General features: G+C 36.2%; 3 protein-coding genes across 3 annotated transcripts; 1 reads left to right on the plus strand and 2 right to left on the minus strand.

The window, feature by feature from the left end:
• The first annotated feature begins 4,843 nt into the window (after positions 1-4,843).
• Positions 4,844-5,803, plus strand: LOC118594068 (olfactory receptor Olfr180-like). The gene has a single exon (XM_036203856.1). It carries the CDS (start codon positions 4,844-4,846, stop codon positions 5,801-5,803), a length of 960 nt encoding a protein of 319 aa, XP_036059749.1.
• A 6,488-nt stretch (positions 5,804-12,291) lies between these two features.
• Positions 12,292-16,340, minus strand: LOC118594069 (olfactory receptor 187-like). The gene is made up of 2 exons (XM_036203857.1): positions 16,235-16,340; positions 12,292-13,239 (listed from the first exon to the last, which is right to left on the minus strand). The coding sequence occupies exon 2, from the start codon at positions 13,213-13,215 to the stop codon at positions 12,292-12,294; it is 924 nt and encodes a 307-aa protein (XP_036059750.1). The 5' UTR covers positions 13,216-13,239; positions 16,235-16,340.
• Positions 16,341-21,689: 5,349 nt separating this feature from the next.
• LOC118594103 (olfactory receptor 187-like) lies at positions 21,690-22,650 on the minus strand. The gene has a single exon (XM_036203899.1). The coding sequence runs from the start codon at positions 22,648-22,650 to the stop codon at positions 21,703-21,705; it is 948 nt and encodes a 315-aa protein (XP_036059792.1). The 3' UTR covers positions 21,690-21,702.
• Positions 22,651-25,041: the final 2,391 nt, after the last annotated feature.

Below are 25,041 nucleotides of genomic sequence, written 5' to 3' on the forward strand. Positions count from 1 at the left end.
ATATTCTATTGGTTATACTGGAACTTTCATCCAATATCTGATGGAAGTGGATGCAGAGATCCTTGGCCAGGCCCCAGGGGGCGCTCCAGGATTCCAATTGTCAAGAAAGAGGAGGGACTGTAAGAGCATGAATTGTTGAGACTTGAGACCAAGATTGGAAAAGCACAGGGACAAATAGCCAAACAAATGGAAGCACATGAATTATGAACCAAAGGCTGTGGAGCCCCCAGCTGGATCAGGCCCTCTTGATAAGTGAGACAACTGAATAGCTTGAACTGTTTGGGAGGCACCCAGGCAGTGGGACCAGGACCTGTCCTTAGTGCGTGAGCTGGCTGTTTGGAACCTTGGGCTTACACAGGGACACTTTGCTTAGCCTGGAAGGAGGGGACAGGACCTGCCTGTACTGAATTCACCAGGTTTAAATGAATCCCCAGGGAAGTCTTGGCCCTGGAGAAGAATGGAATGGAGGGGAGGGGCTGGGGGGAAGGTGCGTGCTGGGGCGGGAGGGGGAGGACAGGGGAACCCATGGCTGATGTGTAAAATTAAAACACAAATACAATAAATTTAAAAAAAGGAAAAGAATTTAAATAGCAGTCATGAAGTACCTAGAGTATCTGAAATTATAAGAGGCTTGTTATTTTAAAGCAAGAAGGAAATTAAGATGAAATGAGACTTTTCCAGGAAGAATAACTGGATGAATAAACAAATAAAATCTGATTAAGAATATTTATATCATAAAGAGTTCATTCAGTTTGAGGTTAGAAAGCAGGTAATAAACTAGGTGGTAGTGGTGCACACCTTTAATCCCAGCAGTAAGGAGGCTGAGACAGGTAGATCCCTGTGAGTTCGCTGTCAGCCTGGTTTACAAAAGTGAGTTTCAGAACATCCATGACTGTTAAACAGAGAAACCTTGTTTAACAAAACCAAAAAAAAAAAAAGAAAAAAAGAAGGAAAATGATAATATATTAGAAGTAGAAATCAGACTTCATATGATGATTAAAATTATTTAGATATATAAAGACATTTAAGAGGGCATTTAAGATTAAATGTTCTCATTTGAAATCTAATACCAGAAAGGGAAATGGTGGCTATATCCCTAGAGGTGGATACTTAATATTGAATGATGAGAAATAAAGTCATAATTGATGTTAAATTTCCAGTCCATGAAACTCTCAGGAAACCAAGGTAATGCGTACGTAGACTAAGGTTAGTGGTATGGAGAATAATAAAGAGTGAAAACCATTTCTTATGCACAAATAACATCTATATCTGAGGCAGGAGTAGAGTAGGAGGTTCACTAATGTGTTAGCTTATAATCATGGTAATACTTTCATAGATGTAAATTTATCATGAAATTGAAAACATGAACACAGTCTTGCACACACCGACTTTACTTAAAATTCTATTCCTCAACACATAAATGATACCAAAGAAAACAATGTCAGAAGTGCTTACAAAAATGATCTATAGGATACAGTCATGTTCACTGTAGGTTGTGAAAGTAAATAATGTGATGCCAGGTGATTGCACAAGGTTTTGTTGTCTTACCCAGAAATCCACATTTCTTTTCAAGTTTGTTACCAAGTGATCCATATTGTTGCTCTGCCCGACATCAATTCCATGTAAGTAAGATCAATGAGGCACAAGCAACCAAATATGTGAACAGTAAAGATGGTGTTAAGGCAAATTTTATTGTCTATTAGATTTAACCTCAAAATCTCATTTCTCTTACCTTTAATTATGGTGTTTGGTTTAATGGTGTTTTGGGAACCAGCCTCTCCAACTAGAGTCTCTGCAGAAATACCTAATGCCAATGCCAAGGAACTCCCTTTAGAATTGTCGCTGACCTATGAGTGGAGAGAGTATGTCCTAGATTCTCATAAATTATTCCCCAATGCTTTAAGGCCTCTGTAAGCATCAGGTGACTCTATTTGGTTATATAGCATGATGGGTAGTGAGCTTATAGTATGTAGATGGGTTTCAGATTCATTTCTAAATTTGGAGAAGCAAATCTAAAATACTGCAGCATTCATTTTTACACTTTATCCACTTAGGTTTAGTTTGTCTCTGAATTGAAGATAAACTGAAAAGACAGAATTAAGAAGTAAGTAGTTACTCTGCCCATTCCGAGCTCAGGTAAGCTATCTGCAACTCTGAAAAACAATTCTGGGATGGGTAGTAAAAGTATTTCATATTAGTTGAATAACTTTGTGCAGTGGTCCAGCCTCAGCATAGGTTCAGGTCCTGAGGTGGGGAAGGGGATCAGTGCAAGGAAAACTTCTGACTACCAAGTGGATTGCACACAAGTGGCCCCAAATAGCTCAGGCCATTTATATCTATTGCTTAAACAGAGTTTTTCTTACCAGGGTTTATTATTGGCTTCTACTTTTGACTTTAAGAAAAACACCACAATTTAAAGATTACATCGTGATTATTATGAAAGCCTCCGTTGTTCCCCTTTATGCTTCTCCAAATACACCTTCCAACGCCCTGCATAACCTTATTCTAGAATAGAGTTCAGCATTTTTGTAGGCTTAACTAAATATCGAGCCAGACACATCCTGCTCTCACAGCACTTATGTCAGCTGGCAGCTACTGTGGTTAAAAGTTAAAAAGTAATAGACATAAGCACAATGCTTTAAGGACAATATTCAAACCCAGACAATTCGTTCATGTCTGCAAGATATATTTTTATACAATTCCCTTTTCTAAAGAGGGTCCAATGTTTCAGTATGTCTGTAAAAGACAGACCTTGATAAGGCCCTCTTTTCTCATCTCATTGTACCATTCTTCTCCCACCAATATAAACTCCTATGTATGGTAAAGATGGATCTATCCATCCCACATTTTGCACTGTATTTTTTCCTCTTGGAGCATACCAAACCCTAGCACTGATTCTATGCTTATTGTCCAGAGAACTTACTCTCAACAGTTGGCACTACACCTGTATTCCTGAGGCTTTCTTTCTAATCTCTATATACATGCCTTGTTCTCCTCTCCAGAAATGTGAGACATGGTGAATGTTCCAAGTGTTATTTCTCATATGTACCTAACTACTTTCATTGAGCCAGAAAAGTTCCCAGAGTCAGGAGTTGTAGTTAGTAATTCCAGCTAAGAGATTTAGGAAGCATTAACTCCCTGCTGAATCTTAGGGGAAAATATTTGAAAAGGAACAGAGCTTCCAGGAAAAATTACAGCTGTTGCATGTGTGACAAAGTAAAACTAAAAACCACCCAAAGAATCACCAATATAATGAGAGAGAAAATAGCCTGCAAACTGCTTGAGTTTTGCAAATTCCTATGCTGTACTGTGGACTACTGGTCATTGCCAAGTTAGAGTGTTTCCACTGGTGCCTTGCCCTGAGGAAACCTATTGGACAAGTAGTCATATGCTGATCTGAGATTAGGCTGCACAGCTCCCAACAATTATGTTTGGTACTAGGGAGGGAAAAATGAGTTTTCACATAGTGTGTTCTGATATAATATTTTAAAATAGATTTGCATTGTATGCATTTATAACATGAATATATCTGTTTGATTTGCCAGTATATGTTGACAAAAGCAATATTGTATAGTGCTAAAATTATTTTTCAAAATAACATAATTTGTAAATATTATGGTGTTATATATTTAAATTATATACAGCAATTTATTTTATTCATTTATGTATAAGCCATTAGTGACACAACAACAGAAAGCCTTTCTTTGTTATGGGAATGACAGTGTATGAAGTTCAGTATAGACAACAAATAAAATCAAGGGAACGGTAATTACAGTGTGGTCTTAAAGCAATGCTATTTAAGTAACTGTTGTACTCTGTTCTTAAAAAAATATTCTTTTAGGCCCCATTAAAGACAAAGAATTGTAGCAATTTCTATGGGAACAAAATGATTATAACAGTAAAAATACATGTTGTTTCTGGATTTAAATATTTCATTGTTATCCTTGACAAACTAAAATCTAATACATTTGGGTGGTTATTGAATTCTAAGATAAGGATCAGGAGGAAAAGAATTTAAAGTTTAACTAATCATATAAATAAAAAACCTTTATTCAACTAAACAATAGGAAAACATTGCCTCATCCTGACAATATTGGCAGGTACACAGCACACATTTGTCATTTACATAACCGAGCATACACTGTGAGCAGACACCTTGTCCCTAAGACTCATGATGAAGAATACAAGCTGAACACTGGAAACCACACAGAAAATATTAGGATATAGGGATAATTAAGAAGAGAAACAATTCTTTGGAAATTTATCAAACAAGATAAAGTGAGTTTCCAAATATATTAAAATCAATAGAAAAATAATTTTAAGAGAAAAATATATTATACAATCTTATCCAAACTTAAAAGTTAACTGAGCCTTCATTTAAAATATCCCACAATAATCCTACTGGAAAAAGATAACTAAGACAGAAAAACATTTTTCAAACTAATTCTATGACATTTTTATGAATTAGTCACTAAAATATTTACAGGGAAATTTATTTTTAAAAATCACATTGACCTATGGATTTTTTTAAAAGTACACAACTGAGATTATTTAGATATGGAAAAATAGAAAATCACATACACTGATCATGAATTTGTACAATGACATATAATAATCCATGTGAGGCATCTAAGAGTTAAACAGAAATCTCAAGACTATACTCATATGTACAATCTATATGTGATTTCTTCTCATATGACTTAACCTACCATGACCTATTTCAGGGGACAACTAAGGTAAATTGAAGATATCCTCACCTGCTCACTGTAACTAGAGAGGGAGACTTAGGCATATTCTGCAAATAATATCAAACAAATATCTTAATTTTTGTCTCATCAGGGAAATGAGAATGGAGAAGATAAATCACTCTTTGACAACAGTATTCATCCTGGTGGGATTCTCAGATCACCCAGACCTGAAGAATCTTCTATTCCTGGTGTTCTTTGCCATCTATCTGGTGACCATGATGGGAAATCTAGGGCTGGTGGCCTTGATCTACATGGAACGCCGTCTTCACACACCCATGTACATCTTTCTGGGCAACCTGGCTCTCATGGATTCCTGCTGCTCCTGCGCCATCACTCCCAAGATGCTAGAGAACTTCTTTTCTTTGGACAGAAGGATTTCTCTGTATGAATGCATGGCACAGTTCTATTTTCTCTGTTTTGCTGAAACTGCAGACTGCTTTCTTCTGGCAGCAATGGCCTATGACCGCTATGTGGCCATATGCAACCCACTGCAGTACCACACCATGATGTCCAAGAAGCTCTCCATTCAGATGAGTATAGCCACCTTCATAGCCAGTAATCTGCATTCTATGATTCATGTAGGGTGTCTCTTAAGGTTAACTTTTTGTAAATCAAATCATATTGATCACTTCTTCTGTGACATTCTTCCACTCTATAGGCTCTCCTGTACAGACCCTTTTATCAATGAACTAATGATATATATTTTTTCAATGCCAATTCAAGTCTTTACCATTGGTACTGTCTTGGTCTCTTATTTCTGCATTCTACTCACTATTTTCAAGATGAAATCAAAGGATGGGAGAGGAAAAGCATTTTCTACGTGCGCATCCCACTTTTTTTCTGTGTCTATATTCTACATCTGCCTTCTCATGTATATTCGACCATTTGAAGAAGGGAATAAAGATATACCAGTGGCTGTATTTTATACAATAATAATTCCTTTGTTAAACCCTTTTATTTACAGCCTGAGAAATAAGGAGGTAATAAATGCTGTTAAGAAAGTTATAAACTCTTATAATACTTTTAAAAAATCTTCAACTTCTACAGCTCATTAATTATAGTTCATAAAAGTGATTTTATGGATATGAAATATAAAAATTAAATTATTGTACATATAAAGTATTAGTCTCTAAATCCTTAGACTGTATTTATTAAACAGTACACTAATGTAATTCCAAAATAATTTGTTAATTATTCATATAAATTATATAACCCAAATAAGTCAACGTAAATTTAATAACTGTCATATCTACTCTTGCTACTCCATGGGATTTTTAAATATACTGTTTCAGTATATTAATACCATACACAATCAGATGTTTACATGTTTAAGAGTATCTTTTGATTAATATTTTCTACTTAATTGAACAGTTTTGTGTGAGGTTTCCATTGGTTTAAACTTTTTAAATTTCCAGGCAAAAGCTGAGTGATTATCATTTTGAAATTGTTGCTTTTCTTCCTCCTTCCTTCTGTCATTTCTTTCTTTGTCTGTGTAGTTTTTAAAAGGAACATTGTGGTGCTGCAAAACAAATACAACTAATACAGAAAAACTATACAATGAGTATAATTGCTAGTTTTTAGTATATATTGTTTTATAAATATAATATGAAATTATTAATAGTTTGAATATCAATAACTTAAAGTCATAGATTTTTATCATGTTTTCTCAGATTAAGTAAGTTAGTTATTACTCTTTGAGTAGAATAAATTCAATCTGGAAACTTTGTTCCTGAGAGTTTTTAATATACTATTAATACTTTCTTGTATATTCCTCCCTCTGGATATATGGAATCTTGGGTAATGTGCAAATCCTCCAAATAGAATTAGACATTTTCCCAAAGAGACCTTAGCAGTTTCTAGTCTATATTTTCACTATTTATACTGAAAAAATAAAACAAACCATGCACAAAAGTGTACATAAAATCTTATTTCTTACTTAAATGATCATGTGACTACAGACCTCTTAAACATGACAGTAGCTACCCATTTTTTGATTGAATTTAAGTCCTGCTCCCCAAAAGAAGAAATCCATACCTATTGTCACCATTGGGCCAAGAACCTCTGGATAGACGAGGTCACATTTCCTAAGGGAGTCTCTACTACTATTTATTCTTCTAGATGGTCATAGTATTAAACGGAGTCCTAATGACTTATTGTACCCACAGATTAATGCATCTCGCAACTCTCATCTGAGAAGCTGTTATTTGAAGTAGATGTGATTAACACTGTGACTCACACAGAGCCAAAGTACAGAGAATAAGAATCTTCAGAATGTTCAGTCCTAATTCATACAGTTCTACTGCATCCCTCCTCCCAAGGCTTGGACCATTGTAAGAGAGGGGGTAGGAAAAATGTAAGAACCATATGTAGTGGGTGACTACAAGGAAACAGCGTCCCCCAGGCACAATGGGGCAGCTGCCTATATGAACTTCCAGAGACCATGACAGCATGCACAAACTCCTTGCTAGCTCAGCCCAGACAGAATCCTAGGTGTGGAGAAGGGAGTTGTACACAAATTCCCACTCCTAGATGAGAAACTATGCTGAGTGATAGCTGATGCAGGAGGGAGAGTCAGTTTTCTTTAAGAATGTTGCCTCTGGTAGGTGAACCACACTCCAATGAAGGGCTACAAATCCCAGCACAAATAAACTGTACTCGAAGGGTGAACAAAAAGAGAACACATACTGAGCATGTCCACCACAGTCCAGAGCAAGCCTCATGACCAGGAGTACTTGGCCAAAACAAACTGGACTCTAGGGGTTTGTTTTTTTTTCTTCTCTTTTCTTTCTTTTCTTCTTTCTTTCTTTTCTTTTCTTTTCCTTTTTTGTTACCTTTTTGTTGTGTTTGGACATTTTTTTTTGTATTTTCTTGTTTTGATTTTAATTTGGATGGGTGTTTTATGTCTTGGTTTTTGTTTCCTCTTTGGTCTTCTGGTCCGTGTGGCTGTGGTTGAACAGGGGTTCTGTGCTCAAGTTTGGGTGTGGACTTCTGGCAGCTGTCATGGGCTCTTTTTGAGCAGAGGGTCTCCACCTGAATTGGGAGCTAAGACACAATGAGGAGGAGGGGGCAGGGATTGAGATACTGTTAGAGGCACACCAGAAGAGTAGAGGAGGTCCACATACCTATAGAGTTCTGGCAGCTGGCATAGCCTCTGATCCAGCAGAGAGTATCTGCCCAAGTTGGAGTCTGGAGGACAAGGAAAAGAGCAAGGGAAGGGGCATTGGGTATAGTATCAAGTGTAGGGAACCAAAAAAAAAAAATAGAGGAGATCCATGGGCAGGGAGCTCCCTGCAGTTCTGACAGTTGGCATGGTCTCTGGTCCAGCAGTACAGTCTCTGCCTGAGTTCTCCTGCCTGTTCTGCTGGCCTGCACTGAAGCAGGGGATGTCCACCCCAGTTGGGGGCTGGCACATAGCAATGGCATTGGGGAGTGGGGAGGATAGGGATAACTACAGATTAGGTCTGTGGGAACCACTGAGTGGATGAAAGTGTTCTGTGGGAACCACTGAGTGGATGAAAGTGTTCTGTGGATGGGTCTCCTACCTGTTCTTCTGGCTTGATAGACCTGACATTGATCAGGGAATGTCTGCTGAAGTTCTCACTCATTAGCTTTAAGGGATGTGGAGATGAGAAAAGATAAGAAGGACTCACATGGAAAACATCAAAATGTGTTTTTCCCTCTTTTCAAGAAACTTACTGAGTATTTTATAATTGTATCTCCCTAGCAATAGCTTATTTGCTAATAATTTATTTCATTAAAATATACTTATTTATGATAAATATTCTATTACATATCAATGTATTAATGATTTCCTTTTCCTATTGCCTTCATTTCTTGATAACCAAGACCATTTATTTCCTATACTGACATTTATTTTTTTCTACCTTGCTCACAAACACATCACATAATACTATATGAATAAAGTCTTGGTTCAGGGAAGAGGAGACTGGACCTGCCTCAACTGAATCTACTAGGCTCGGCTGACTCCACAGGGGAGACTTTGCCTTGGAGGAGAGAATGGGGAGTGGATTGGGGGGTAAGGCTGAGGGGGTGTGAGGAGGGAGAACAGGGGAATCCATGGCTGATATATAAAATTAAATTAATTATAAAATAAAAATATTAAAAAAAGAAGTTCAAAACATCTAAAGGCACCCTTTTTCACTCCTCATGGAAATAAACTGAGTTAAGAGCATTCTCTTCTCTCCTCTCTTTCCTTCTCTCTCTCTCTCTCTCTCTCTCTCTCTCTCTCTCTCTCTCTTTTCTTTCACACTTCCTTTCTCTTTGATATATTTATTTTCTCTTATCACCTGATAAAAGAGAAAAATTATACCAATTATACCAATTCTCAATAATTCTGGAAAGAACTTCAAAATGCTAGTAGATTTTTATCTGATCACCAAAACAGAAACCTATATTGTTTATCATGATAGAAATACTTTTTTAAAGTCACTGCATTAGTTACTGTCCTGTTGCTGTGGTCAAATACCATAACCAAAAGCAAAGTGTGAAAGAGAGAGTTTATTTGGGCTTATGTTTCTATATGGCTAGAGTATATAATGACGGGGACAGGGAAGTAACAGGCAGCTGGCACAGGAAGTGGGCTGATTACCTGTCATCCGCATACCAGGAAATACAGTACACTGGAAAAGGATAACGCTATCTCTCAAATCCCACTTCCATCAAAATTCCAATTCTAAAATTCCATAACATTCATAAACACCATCACTAGCTGGGGGCCTGTAAACAATGGAGACATGTAACTGCAAATCCATGAACTATTGAGGGATATTTGTCATTCAAACCAATACTGGCTCCTCCCTGACTCCCATGGGGTAATGGCCATCACATGATATAGAATGCATTTAATCCAGTTTTAAAGTCCCTGTAGTCTTTCACAGTTTCAACTGTGTCAAAAGTCTGAAGTCCAAGGTCTTTTTTGAAACTCAAGGCAATTTCTTAACTATGACCCCTATAAAATAAAAAGGCAAGTTGTCCACATCTAATACACATTGTCACAGAATATACATTGCCATTCCAAAAGGAATGAGTTGGGGTATAGTGACAAAATGGGGGGCCAAAGCAATGCAGAAACCTAGGAGGACAAGTAGAAATCCTTTAGCTCAATGTCTGGTGTCTGAGGATTCAATTTTAAAAGGCTTAGATGACTCTAACAATCAAAATTCTCTGTCTTCAAAAGTGCATTTCTCTTGGACCAGTTATATTCTTTTATACAACTCTCCTTGACAGATTTCTCATGGCTTTGGCATCTCCAACACCTTGAGCCTCCAGTGCGATTCAGTCCTCACTTCCACAGCTTCATGCAGAAGCCAGCCTGGAGTCCTGGCCTCTCAGCGCCTTTTTGAAACAAGCTCAGCCCTGTCATACATTGCCTGTCCTCACATACCTCTAACACCGTGGTAGAAGAATCCATGCTTCCCCTCACATACCCTTGTAGTGTTCATGCCTCCAAAACCAGTACCATGTATATGAAAAGTGCCAAGTTCCAAGTACCAAGTTTGTCTGCCTGCTTAAGATGAACCCTCGCCACCTTGAATCTTACTAGCTGCAGCTTTTGTATGCAGTTTCTTTCTAGGAGAAAAAAATGTTAGGTACCATTTCAAAATTTGAAAATTTAGCTGAGTATGGTGTTGACGTCCATGCACATTTCTTACTGTTTCAAGGCAGAGCAAGAGGCCTCTCCTTACTGGCGATGATCTTTCAAGAATTGTAACTCACTTTCATCTTCTGCCTTGGCTGTTATATTAAGTTCCCAGTGTTCTTTTGCTCTCAGAACTACATTTTCTATTTACTTTTGCCCTATTTGTTTTCTTCCATTTTATTCCTGTATAAGACTAATCAGAAATAACAGCTCCACACTCTACATCATGCTGCCTTGATATCTCCTTCACTATATGAACTAGTCCATTAGTTTTAAACTCAGCCTCACATAAATTCTCAAAATATGGGCAGAAAAACAAATATTTTGATAAAATACAATACAAAATTGTCACTAGCCCAGTTGCTAATACAGTGTTTACCTCTGAAACTTCATGAGCCAGGCCCCATATAACATATTATTCTCATCACTACTGTCTTCCAGGCTGTAGACCTCACAGCCTAAATTAATAATATACTTCAAATCACTTAGATTTACAACTGCTATCCTATAGATTACTGAGCCTGTTTGTTTAACCTTCTTACAGGAAAAACATGTAACAATCAACTTTACTTGCCTTGTATTTTCTATGTATTCATAGTTATATCTTAAAGTACATACTCTTCTACACCACTACCCGGAGTAATGCATGTATATCATTCATTGAAAGCAGCAAATGCAAAGGTTGAAAGCAAAGTTCTAAAATCCACCACAAAGGTTGAACTCAACATTTATGGATATTCAGTGATAAAAATGATGTCTGTAGAATTGTTTGTTCTTTGGGTCATTTGGGATCAGTTGGAACCACTGACTTACTCACTGCTAAAATTCTGTTAACAATTTCTGTAAAATATTCCTTTCCTTCCTTTTACTGTGTGATATCTTTTCATACTGCCAAATAATGAAGAGAGCAGAGTCCTTTGCTAGGGACAGACAGACACACATAGTCACAAACATACCCAATTACACAGAAGGACACACACAGACAATTCAAACTCATATGAAGGACAGACAGAGGAGTGAAGACACAGGGAGCATGAAAGAGAGAGTTCAAATCTGGACTTACTCTTGGAGGAATGACTCCAAGGAGGAGTGCTTATAACTCTTTTCATAATGTGATAGTGCTGCATTATTGGCGACTAAAGGTTAATCTCTAATTTGTTAAACCCATGCACCAAGATCAAACAGTATTCTGCTAATCTCTGCTTAGAGCATCCTACCGCTTTTCTATTCAAAAGTTTCAAAGTCTTCCATATTCTTCCCCAAATACAGATGGTCAGCTTCTTCACATGAGTCCCCCACTTCTGGCACCATTTTCTGTGTTCATTACTTATCTGCTGTGATAAAAACGCCATGAAAACAGCAATCTATGGAAGAAATGGTTTTCCTTGGTTTGCTGTTCCAAAAGACCACATACCATGGTGACTTGGATGTCATGGTGACAGGCAACTGAGGCAGGAAGCTGACTGATCACATTTTGTCAGCCTGCCAGGAAACAGAGAGAACAAACTGGAAGTAGGACAAGACACTAAACTCTCAAAACCCATCTCCAGTGATGTGCTTCCACCATGAAGTCTGTTATGCTAGAAATGACACACTATCATCAAACAGCAACAACAGATGGGTATCAAACACTTACATACGTGAGCATTTGGGGGATATTCCTTATTCAAACCACCACAGACTCCAACATGTTAGGGATTTATTTGACAAATAAAGTTTAGCCATAAGTAATTATTGTAAAGTTTATTCAGACAGCATCAAAGAAAGACAAGAAAAGTAAAATTCAAAATTCTTTGGACATTTCTTAAATAGAACAAACAACTTACACAGGCAAAAAATGTGACATTTTAAATGCTAAATTAAAAAATAAATAACTGTGTGAGGTTAAGCTTTTTTCTTTAACAAGTTTTTCAGGGAATCCATGACTTGCTTGTTTCTCAAGCTATAAATAATTGGGTTTAACACAGGAATTATGACTGTGTAAAGCACAGAGTCTATGATATCTTGATCATTTGCTTCTTGAGATGGAGGAAGGACATACATGAAGAGAAGAGGCCCATAATACAAAGACACAGATAAGAGATGGGCACCACAGGTTGAGAAAGCCTTCCTTATGCCTTGGGCAGACTTCCTTTGCAAAATTGTAAACAACACTAGTGTATACGACACAAGAACAATCACAATGGTGAAGGCTTGAATTAAACCAGCCAAAACAAATACCAGCTGAAAATTAAGAGTAGAATCAGTACAGGAAATCTTTAACAGTGGAATAATGTCACAGTAAAAGTGATGTACTATGTTGGAATTGCAGAAGGTTAATAGAAACAAAAATCCCTCATGTATTGAAGCATGAAGAATTCCTCCTACAAAAGATAGGACTATTAAACATATGCATAGTCTACTTGTCATAATCATTGGATAAAGTAAAGGTTTGCATATGGCTACATAGCGATCATAAGCCATCGCTGCCAACAGGAAACATTCTACAGTAACAAAGACTGCAAAGGAAAAAAATTGAATCATGCATTCAGAGAAGGAAATCATCTTACTCAGCTGTAAGAAATTGAGTAACATCTTTGGTGTCACTGTGGATGATAGACAAGCATCCACAAAGGCCAGATGACCAAGGAAGAAGTACATGGGGATGTGTAAGTGAGGGTCATTCCAGATAAGAGTGATTAGACCAAGGTTCCCTATAATAGTGATAAGATAGATCACGAGGAATAACAAGAAAAGGGGCAACTGTAGCCCTGGAGAGCCCGTGAGTCCTGTAAGAACAAAATCTGTCAACAAAGTTAAATTTTTCATTTCTGAATCTTCACTGTGTATCCCCTGAAATGAAACACATGAAAAGTAATGTTCACTAGGATTCATAAATCAAATATAAGAAGAGTTCACTTAATATAAAATAATAATCATATCAATATAACATTTTAATTTAATTTCCTATTACTTCAATTCACAGAATGCATTTGGTGAAATTAAAAAACTGAAATATGCAATGATTTTAAATATAAAAATGTGATGAAATAATATGATTTTTAAAAATGTTGCTCATATAATCAAAATGTGAGTAAAATGGCCAGCCAACATGGGAAATGACAATTTGAATAATGATTAGGATAAAAGATCTGTCCTAAAATTTTTAGACTACCAAGTTAATTGCTTTTCATATATTCAGTGTAGGCATAAGAGTCAGTGAGGAAGAGAAGCACAACTTCTTTCCCAGGTTAGTGCCAATAAAATGAAATTGATTGTTGGGCAGTGGTGGTGCACGCCTTAATCCCAGCACTTGGGAGGCAGAGCCAGGCTGATTTCAGTGAGTTCGAGGCCAGCCTGGTCTACAGAAAGAGATCCAGGACAGGCACCAAAACTACACAGAGAAACCTTGTCTTGAAAAACCAAAAAAAAAAAGAAAAAAAAATGAAATTGATCATGTAGACACAGTTACAACTTTGTAATATGAGCAACCTCTGAACATCCAGGTAATGTTTCCATTATAACATGACTAGAGTATTGATAAGCTATGAATAGTTAGGGCATTGTGTGGACCATGAAGATAATATACAAAAAGAAGTTGAAGGAAGCTATGTGAAGGAAGTTTTATTATATTATTAATTTATGACCCATTTTTTTACTTCATGGATCTTGATTACAGACAGGTATTTGTCTTACAGATTCGTTCACGCAATCCCACACAACTTAGATTTTGTTATGGAGAAATGGAAATGAAAACATGTAGTCAAAATGTCCTCCAAGTAAAATGTGGAGAATCCAGCCCCTGTACATGGCAACTTCCAGAATGAATTCTGCAAGAATGATAACTCCCTTCATCTATGAAAAGTTGGGGTATGGTGTTTACCCTTGACTGACTTCTTGATTCCTTTCAGTCTTTTCATGTCATCCAGCAGCATCCTAACAATTTCTGTAAGAAGTTCGAGTAGAATGAAAGGAAAAATAAGAAAAGGAAACCCTAGGCCAAAGCAATATATACCTGCAATCCCCTCACTCAAATGATGTAGAAGGAAAATTGTGCCTGGAGCATGTAGCACGATCCGTGTCAAAAGTTTGCTTTAAAAAATAATCTGAAACCATACCAAGCAAAGTACAACTAGATAGTTGAGGATTGTGACCTTAAAGAGAAGACAGATACTAAGGATTACCAAAGACAGAAAGCAATACCAATACTCCAGTAGGATAAGCAGTAGAGATCCCTGATTGCTAAAACTAAGAAACTTTTGGGCGCTGTTGAGAATGGTTTCCTGAATATGAAAAAGGACATGTCGAAGAGTAACAGGAACTGAGTGGATGCAGGAATGACACAATAAAGAAAGACGATCTGGAAGAGCCAAAGATAGTGTGGGTGGGCAGTTTTTGTCCATTCATAATTTATAACCTGCCACCTGTGGAACATGTTTGATAAATACATCAGAGGGGAAAATGAAAATTATTAAGAGCAGGACAAGTACAGGAAAGGGAACTTAGGAGGCATGATAAGAGAGTAAAAAGCAGGACGAGAAGTAGAGTCCCAGAAAACAATGAACAAAGTGAGAAGTCACAAGATCAGGCTAACAGAGAAAGAACGGAAGCTAAGTGAGGGCAGGTTCCCATGCCCAGGCTGAATGTCTGTCTTCTCCCTGCTGTTCATTGTTACTTGATTACTGCCACTTTTCAGTGTTTTTTATTTCCCTTCTGAATAATACGAAAATGCATTTTTCTATAAATCTGAGCTTGCAAATGTTACCGGTTTTAAATTTAATATCACAAATTTTGTGCTGTGGGAACATAGACACATGTTCTACTGAGAGTTCTTTGCATATTTAAATCTTACTTCATGGTTGTTACAACTGAAGTTAGAATTAATTTTCCTCCAGTTATTGTTCTAGCTTTATTTAATAGCATTTTCATCTATATTAGTTTAATGTTTCTTGGCAGAGTAAAATGGTGCCAAACATCTAATCTTTATAAAAGTGATACATAAAATGTAATATTTTCAGTGATGAAATAAATTATTCTCTAAAATTTGTTTTTTACAGGCAATCACAAATGTTCATATTTATATATCAATATATAAGACTACATGAAACATATAATCTATTTTATTTTTCTCCACATGTTCATCATTCTATGTGTATGTATATGTGTATATATTCAGATAAATAATCTCAGAAGAATATGACAATTCAGGAGAATTAATATTTATGTAATAAGTCTTAAAAATTTTAATTAGAAAATGATTAAACAGACAGAATAGCTATTTTTACTGTAATTATCAGAAGAAATTCATGTATAAAAACAATTGTTACTTAGGGCTTTAAAATCAATGCTTTAGTTCACCAAAACTAAATTTTTTTAAACATTTATTTTTAAATGTATAACCAAACATCACAAGTAAAACCAATTATTGTTAAACTATTTTGTTTTTCTCTAGTCTTTTTTCTCTTTCGTTATATATTTTCATTTCCATCTTTTCATAACAAAATCTAAATTGTGTGGAATTGAGTGGCCAAGTCTATAAAACAAACATCTGTCTGGAGTCAAGATCCATAAAGTAGAAAATGGGTCAGAAATTACTAATATAATGGCACATCTTTTTAAAAAGCTTCTTTCACATAGTTTCTTCAAATGATTTTGTATAGTCAGCTGCATGATCCACACGATGTCCTCAACTATACATGCCTTATCAATATTCTAGTCATGTTGCTTTTACTTTATTATATACCAAGCAGGAATCCGGTAAGCTAAGTATAAAACAACTGCAATTTAATCAGCATTTGACTCTTCAGAGAACAGACACATATTATTTCAGAAATCATTTCTCTCTTACCTATATTGTGAGACATGTTGTAGAGGTCTTTAAGAGTTGTTGGGATTTTGGAGGCAGTAAAGAACTCAGCAATGCAGGGATGTGGGAAGACTAGTAGCAATTCTTAAAGCAGTGATTTGTTTTGGAGGTTTTATTCCATAAGCACAGAAAAAAATGCTGTCCATCTATTTTCCTTTGAGTTGAGGTTAACCATCTGTAGCCCTGGGAGAACAACTGAAATTCTCACATGAGATCACAAGCGTTCCCTGATGACAAAGAGCAGCTGCTGTCCTGGGCAATGTGGATTGGACACATCAGAGAAGTCAAATGACTCCATGGGGCATCACAAAACTTTACATTGTGGATATCAACTCACTGTATCCAAACCTAACTTGAAAAAATGGAATTATCTCTTATAGTACTATTTCTGATCACAAGTGATGCTTCTGACAGGTTTAGGCAAATAATTTTTTAGGTCAGTATAGAAATGTTATGTTAATAACAGGGTATCTATTAGCGGGAAGGAACATTCTTAGGTGATGTTGAGCCCTGAGTCTAGGATCCTAGAAATCTTGATGTTCCCCAAAGCCATTTTGATCTTTCAGGTTTGGGGCTGGAAAATTCAAGGAAAGAAAATCAGAGACCAAAGAAGTGTCCTGCAGGCAGAAGATTATTAATGCATATTTGTAGTTGAGAATTCAAGAGGGAAGTAAGAAAGCAAGAGCAAGAGAGAAAAGGAGTGAGGGAGTCAAAGAGAAATAAAAGAGAAGGGTGGGGAGGGAGGGAAGAAGGGAATGGAAAGATAGGAGGAGTGGAGAGGGACAGAGATAGAGAAAGAGACAGAGACAGAGACATCTCTTTTGGGGGGAAGATAGCGTACTGCATACAGTACTTCCTAGAGTCAAGAAGGAAGTTATACCAAATAGAATCAAGAAGCCACAGAAGTTACTCGAAATGTAATATGTACATGACTGGCCTCATTTGTCCTTGTTACACTGGCCCATGTGAAAAGTGATGGAAAAGCCACTGCTTTTGTGCACAGCTCAGAAATGAATAGTAGAACAAGCCTAACCGGCTTTACAAACTGTTCTGACCCTGTGATGCAGCAACTCTGCTACCACAAGAGGCAACAGCTGGAAGAAGCACTGCTTGAGGTAATTTACAGGTCTCTATAAATAAATTACAGTCTAGGTCCTGAGAACTCTGAAGCAAAGCCTAAAAATCCTTCATAGGCATGCTCAGCTTTTGATAAATAACACGTTCACTTATAATGGGCCTTCACAGAGCCTAAATGTACAACCTGAAGTAACCATGTGACCATGTGACCTGAGTCCCCTCAAGAATCAGGGGTTATCTGACATAGAAGACATTGGTTGGATACCATAATAAGGTGTTAAATCTAGGCAAAAGGATATTCAGGTTCCTGGTATTGTTTATGTAAATATCTGTCAACATTTCCATAAGAGACTGGCAATATTTTGAGTTAATTATAAATGGTATTGCTCTCATGATTTCTATTTCTTTCTTGGTTTATAGAGGCATCCTTATTATTACTATTACATAGTATTTAATAAATAGTAATAATTAGTAAGGGCCTTTAAGTGGAGTTATCCTATAATGGGGTGACAGGACTCCTACTAGACATCAGGATAGCAAAGAAAATGCCCAGTACCAGAAATAGGTTTCCTCTTTTGGAGTTGCTGACCAATGAGATCCCATAGATCCACAAAGATTACAGCCAACTGACATGGCTCCTGGATAACACCAAAACATGACGGTAAGATCCTACTGCTGAAAATATCACATATTTGAATCTCACATCATGGAGAAATCAAACTGACACTCATCTGGACGCTTCATTTCTCCTAGATAGCTTTCATGGTGCTAAAAGTGTGATATACACTACTGTAGGAGAAAAATAATCATTAGTCTTGACAATTTAACCATTGTAATTACAATTATAACAAACATAGTAAGACGTACACACTTGTGCAGTAGTGGCATGAATCACTTTTTTATTGCTCTTGAGGCACAGTCCACATGCTGAAACTCATACCTGGCATTATCATCATGTACCAAGTACCTATGGCTAGACATATCATAAGTTCCAGGTGGAGATTCTACCACTACTACTGTCCTAAGTATGCACTGTATTAAACTGAGTCCTAGTGATATCTTTATACCCGGAGATTAGTGCGCCTCACTCAATCCTCAGCAGAGGAACTTCTGTTTGCAGTAGAAGGCAATTACCATGGACCCCCAAATGGATAAGGTGAAGAGAATAAGGGACTGCAGAGTTTCCACACTAAATGGGGTATCTATATCATACCCTGTCCTCCCAGTTCTCAGGGATCACTGCAGAAGAGGGAGTGGAAAGATTAAAGAGCCAGAGGTAGTGGATGACTTCAAGGTTAAAGTGTTTTCTGAACACAAGGAAGTTGCACACACAATCTCACAGCAGTTTGGATGTTCCTTTTCTGGGGCTCTGAGGGTTCTGTTAGGGATTACAAGACCTGCTTGCTGTTGGTTGTTTTGTTACTCTTTGTTCTTTGGATCTTTGGAGGACCAACACCCAGCTCCTAAATAAATGACAGAGACTTGTTCTTTCTTATGAATGTCCAGCCTCAGCTTTTCTTGTTTCTTGACAACTTTTCTTAGCTTAAGTTACCCTGGCTACCTTTTGCCTCTGGGCTTTTACATTTTTTTTCTATTCCATATTCCTTTCTTTGATTCTTACCCTGTGACTTACTGTGCTGATGGAGGGCCAGCCACTAGCTCCCTATTCTCCTACTTTTTTTTGCTCCTTGATACTTCTTCCCAAATTTCTCCTCCTATTTATTCTCCCTGCCTGCCAGCCCCACCTATTTCTCTCTTCTGCCTAGCTATTTGCTGTTCAGCACTTTATTAATTTCTTGTTATACTTTAAAATATTCTATATACAAAGAGCCACATCTAATTGTAAGAGGAACATCATTTTATTAGTGTATGCTACTTTGAAAAGTAAGTTGACTGGAAGTATCTACTCCAACTCAGCAGTGATTCTTTACTCATTTCTTGATTATTCATTTTAATTTCACAAATCCATCTTTAATACTTCATGTCAACAAACCACCATGCTGTGCATTGCAAAAGGCAGAAAGTGTGGTAAGACTTTAACTGTAATGTAAACAAATTTGTTGCCAAAATTCAATATTGCACAATGTCAAATGTGATCCAAGAATAATAAATAAGCTCTTAAAGTCTTTAGTGTTATTCTCTGAGATTATATTAAATGCTACAAAAACTCATCACATTGGTTATTTCTTTAAAAATGTTTAAAATTTTCAGTTGTAAAGTAGACTCTACTTTCCACAAGTGGTAAAAAAAAAAAAGTCCAGATAAATCAACTCATAAAAAGAAAGGCTTTACGTGGCTCACAGTTTAAAGGTTTTAGTGGGCTATTAGTTGACCCTCTCATTTGAGGCTTGGCCTCATGGTATAAGTGCACTGTCATTTAAAATTATTCACTTCATATCTAAAGGACAACAACATGGCAAGAAGATGGGCTCAGACTCTCAACAATCTTCTTCAAAGGATGCCTTTATTGACAAAATCTCCCACATAACCCATATGTCAAAATTTGCAGAACCTTTCAATAGCCCCAAATGGTAGAACCAGCCTTCATGTTATATATATATATATATATATATATATATATATATATATATATATATATATATATATACATATGGACCTGAAATAATACCAGGGTGAACAAACATGGGATGTGGGAAACCAATATGTTTTACTATATCTGCAAATACAATCACACACACACAGATGAGCTCATATCCCATATAAACTATGAATTCACACAAAACATGCAAATGTATATAATATATATATATATATATATATATATATATATATATATATATATCTTTACATCTCCACATATATGATACTAGCAATAATATTTCACTAACATTTATCCAAGAAAGATAGAATACCAAAATCACATGATGAAAGTTTTGGAAAGGAAGAGAGTATCAGTAGAAGGTAGAAGGAAGTTTTGTAATGTTTCCATGTGAGTGGAATCATGTCTGGAATGTGATTCAGTGTATGGAGAATAAACACGTGTGAAACTAGAGATGGTTCACTCATTCTGTACTCACCCTGTACATGAAGTTTGCAATCAAGATCACCCCAAATTTAAAGCACACAGAATTTGCTTTTTTTTCACGTCTATCCCAGAAAATCACCAGGGATGAGAACATCACAAAAATTTTTACTATTTGAGCTTAGGTTATATATATATTTAAAACACAGTTTCTTCAACTACATACTCTAATAACTCCTAGATAATCTATTTAAACACCAATTAACCCATTTAAAATAAATCTAGGCTGTGGAGACCCTTTTCACATCTTCACTATAATTTCTCAACAAAAACCCCCCAATTATTTATTTCATAAAAACTGTTAATATCTTGACTTACTGACACTTTTGTATGGAGAGAAAACACAAAGCAACTAGAAAGAAGCTCAGACTCAGGCAGATAGTGAGTGTGATGGACCTCTCCTCACTCTCACAAGCTCACTGACCACACAGCATCCTTTGACAGTCTGCCCACTGTCCTGCGCTTGTACTCCCATGTCTTTTTCATTTCCTGTGAGAAATGCAAGTCGAATTGCTGTCAGAATCGTTATTTCACACAAGAGAATTTAATGGAAAAACCTATATTTGTAAGAATTTCCAGGACTTGTGTCTATTTACAGAAATCAGCACCACCTCATCAGAATAGAAAAGTGTGCTATGATTTTCCAAGCTGACGATGACATCATATTCATTTTCTTTTTATACGGACTACATCACAACAACATAATGAATGACATACAGACCAGTTAAAGTGTTTTAACTTGACTCCTGCTGTATTTATTTTATTAAAAGTGTTTGTATAATTTAAAATTCTCTTCAAATACTTTAAGGATATGGGTACATAGACAAGAGTCCATTTAAATGCTAGCTCTGGGGAACAGAGATATATGTTCAGTGTGTAAGAGCAGTTGCTGCACAATTTGAATAACTGTGTCTGCATCTCCAGCAACACAGCATACAAATGTCAGAAGGAAAGGGCTTCCGTTCCCACAGTGGAAAAGATCATGGCCCCACACATGCTTGTAATATCAGTGATATGACAGGTGTAGAAGAAGGATTGTTGAGGTTAGCAGGTTAAAATTCCATGTTCAGTGAAAGACACTCTTTCAAGAAAGTAAGTTAAAGAGTTATTAAGCAGGACACTGGGCCACTTCTGGCCTCTGCACAAGTTTGCATGACCAGATGTAACTACTCACACATCAGTGTGCATAAACCACAAATTTACACATCAAAACAACAACAACAGCAAAATTCTAGGTCAGGATCATTTTCAAAATATTTAGAACAGTGTACAAAATAAATCCAAATTATAGTGATTTTTTATAAGAGTACAACAGACAGTAATATGAGATCTAAGCATTTCTCTTTAAGAATTTTTCCAATGAAATTTTTACTTGCTTATTTCTCAAACTATAGATAATTGGATTTAGCACAGGAATTACAACAGTGTAAAATACAGAGTCTATCATATCTTGATCATCTACTTGTGGAGACGCAGGGCGCACATACATGAAAAGAAGAGGGCCATAGTATAAAGACACAGATAAGAGGTGAGCTCCACAGGTGGAGAAGGCTTTCTTTATGCCTTTGATAGATTTCTGATTTAAGATAGAAAACAGTACAAGTGTATAAGAGATGAGAATAGTTGTAATAGTGAATACCTGAATTGAGCCAGAAAAAATAAAAAGCATTAGATAATTGAGAGAAGGGTCAGTACAGGAAATCTTTAACAGTGGCATAACGTCACAGTAAAAGTGATGTATTATGTTAGAACTGCAGAATGTTAGTCTGAATAAAAAGCCTTCATGAATTAAAGCATGAATAAATCCACCCAAAAAGGACAATATTAACAGACATATACAGAGTTTATTTGTCATAATTATTGGATAGAATAAAGGTTTGCATATGGCAATGTAGCGATCATAGGCCATTGCTGCCAAGAGAAAACATTCTGTGGTTGCACTGACTACAAATGAAAAGAACTGTATCATGCATTCAGAGAGAGAGATCAGTTTACTCTTGGCAAAAAAGTCTAGCAGCATCTTTGGTATGACTGTGGATGATAACCAAGTATCCACAAATGCTAAACTCCCCAGAAATAGGTACATGGGAATGTGAAGGCCAGGGTCATTCCAGATGAGAGTGATCAGACCGAGGTTCCCCACAATGGTGATGAGATAGATCACCAAGAAGAGGAGGAATAGGGGAACGTTCCACTGTGGGAGATGAGTGAGTCCTGTGAGAACAAATTGTGTCCACAGTGTTGCATTCTCTGTTTCCATGTCCCTGAGATGAGACATGATAGATGTCACACAGAATTCATAAACATGAACTTGGTGTTCAATGGAATGAAAATATTGTTTGTTAATGTTTGGTGTTTCCATATTGTTTTTCACAATTAGGATACACTAGTCTGTTGGTCATTATCACTGAATATTAACTGTACATACTTAGTAGTATTGATCTACTGTAGGTTTAACATTAATGACCATTGTATGATTGCTTAACTCTCTTCCCATGTTTTCCAGTTAATTATTCTGATACCCCAGAATTTCTATGTTTAAACCATTCATTTCAAGAGCCCATGTTACTTCAAAGAAAATCAAAGGAAAGGTAAGTATTGATGCAAACCAGAACTGATCAAGATATTTGAGGGATGTGGTTTTAGTGGCAGGAAGCTTGGAATATAACAGACAAATGTAGTTCCAGAAGGCAAAATTAAGGATCTTTGGGGGTAAATTACAAGAGATCCCTGGGTGCTGGAAATAAGAAAAATTTAATGGCTTAGAGAAAATAGTTTCCTGCATGTAATCAGAACGTAGCAGGTTATGATGGGAAGGAAATGGCCACCCAGTGATGTGTGTTCTTCTGAGAAACATGGGGGACAGTTGATATTTGTTTTATGGTCTTAGCCTACTGTAGTCTTTAATCCATAGAACATTTAAAGAAGAGATTTTAAGCAAAGTGCTATAGAGTGTGAGGAGAGATGAGGAAGACATTAAAAGAAGAAAAGGCATGACCAACATGAAATGTAAACTTGTGTATGTAAAAAGCAATAAACGGAGGAAGCAAAGCAGGTAGTGCTTAGCAAAGACTTATGGGAAAGGAAGAGAAAGGATAGAGAGGAAGTACCAAAGGACTTTGAAAAACCCAAATGCCTTTCTTTAAAATAGTTATATATTATGTTCCTAAATGCATGGGACTGTTTGGAGAGAGGAAAGGAAGAGGAAATTATATAAATATAATCTCCCCATATTGAAGATTATATAATATATAAAATTTACTTATATATAACATATAAGTAAATAGAAGCTTATTTAAGTTTACACTTGAAATATATGTAGAATGAAGAATAAGTTTCTGATATTTGGTTTTCAATGTTTGTCTTAGCTTTCTTGTTTACTATTTATTGTGAGTCTTGAAAAAATTATTTTCCTTTTGTGGAAATCAAAGTACATTTTTCTTCCAAATTTACATTTTTAAACAGATATATTAAATTTGACTACATTAGTTTTTTTTTGTTTGTTTTGTTTTAGTTTTGGAGACAGGGTTTCTTTGTGTAGCTTTGTACCTTTCCTGGAACTCACTCTTGTAGCCCAGGCTGGCCTCGAACTCACAGAGATCCACTTGCCTCTGCCTCCTGAATGCTGGGATTGAAGGTGTGTGCCACCACTGCCCGGCTCATTAGTTTTTCATAGTTGATATATTTGAACTTATACAGTCAGTGTCTGTGTTTTTTCCTGTATTTCTATGATGCAGTTCTGGTATCAAAACAATTAGAAAATATTTTAGTGTAAATCTTATGAGTTTTATTTGAGAACACATATTCACACATCTCTCTAACAATTGCCTAGGTTACATTCCATTTTGTTTTGTATTAGTAGGATAAAATTAATGCAGATAAATTTTGTGTACAGGTGATATAACACCATGCTGATATTTTATTTAAAAGGCAAATTTAGTGCGGATAGTTTTCCTTCTACAGAATCCAAATCACACCAAGAAATGCAAATTCTCACATTACTTGAGATATGGAGATGTAACAAATCATTAACACAAGAAAGAGTAGAGGGAAATATCTTTGACATATTTCAATATGTATTTATTTTTAAGTACTTAAACACATATCTAAATATATATCATGGTATAGTGCTCAATGAACCATAATATATTCATGCAGTCTAGTCTGCATGCATTTATAAATAATATAAATTATGCAAGCATAAAAAGAAACAATATAAGAATTATTTTATAAGTGGAAGACATAACTTAAATATTTTACTTCTAAGTAACTGATCTTAAAAGACTTATGAAAGAGCATGACTAAAAGGAACACGATTCAACGGTCTTTTTATTGACATTATCAGAATAATTGTACATATGAGGATCATTAGATTTCATAATGAATTCTGAGTTAATACTCTAGTTCAGGAGAACTTAAAAGTCATTAGAGTCAAGCCTGGACATAGAGTAGTCCAGCTGTTAAATGCTAGACTCACAACTAGAAGTCATTACTGGAAGATGAAAAGATTGTATATGGCGTGACACAGCACGGCTCCCAATGCCTCTAAGAAGAATGAAAAAGTGTTGGAAAGATGGCAAAGGCAGAGGATCATAGAGGGTTTTATTTGTATGTTTGTTTGATTTGGTTTGAATATTTTGTTTCTTTTTTAAAAAACATTTCCTTTGGG

The sequence above is a fragment of the Onychomys torridus genome, chromosome 12, assembly GCF_903995425.1.
Source record: "Onychomys torridus chromosome 12, mOncTor1.1, whole genome shotgun sequence".
NCBI classification, from domain to species: Eukaryota; Metazoa; Chordata; class Mammalia; order Rodentia; family Cricetidae; genus Onychomys; species Onychomys torridus.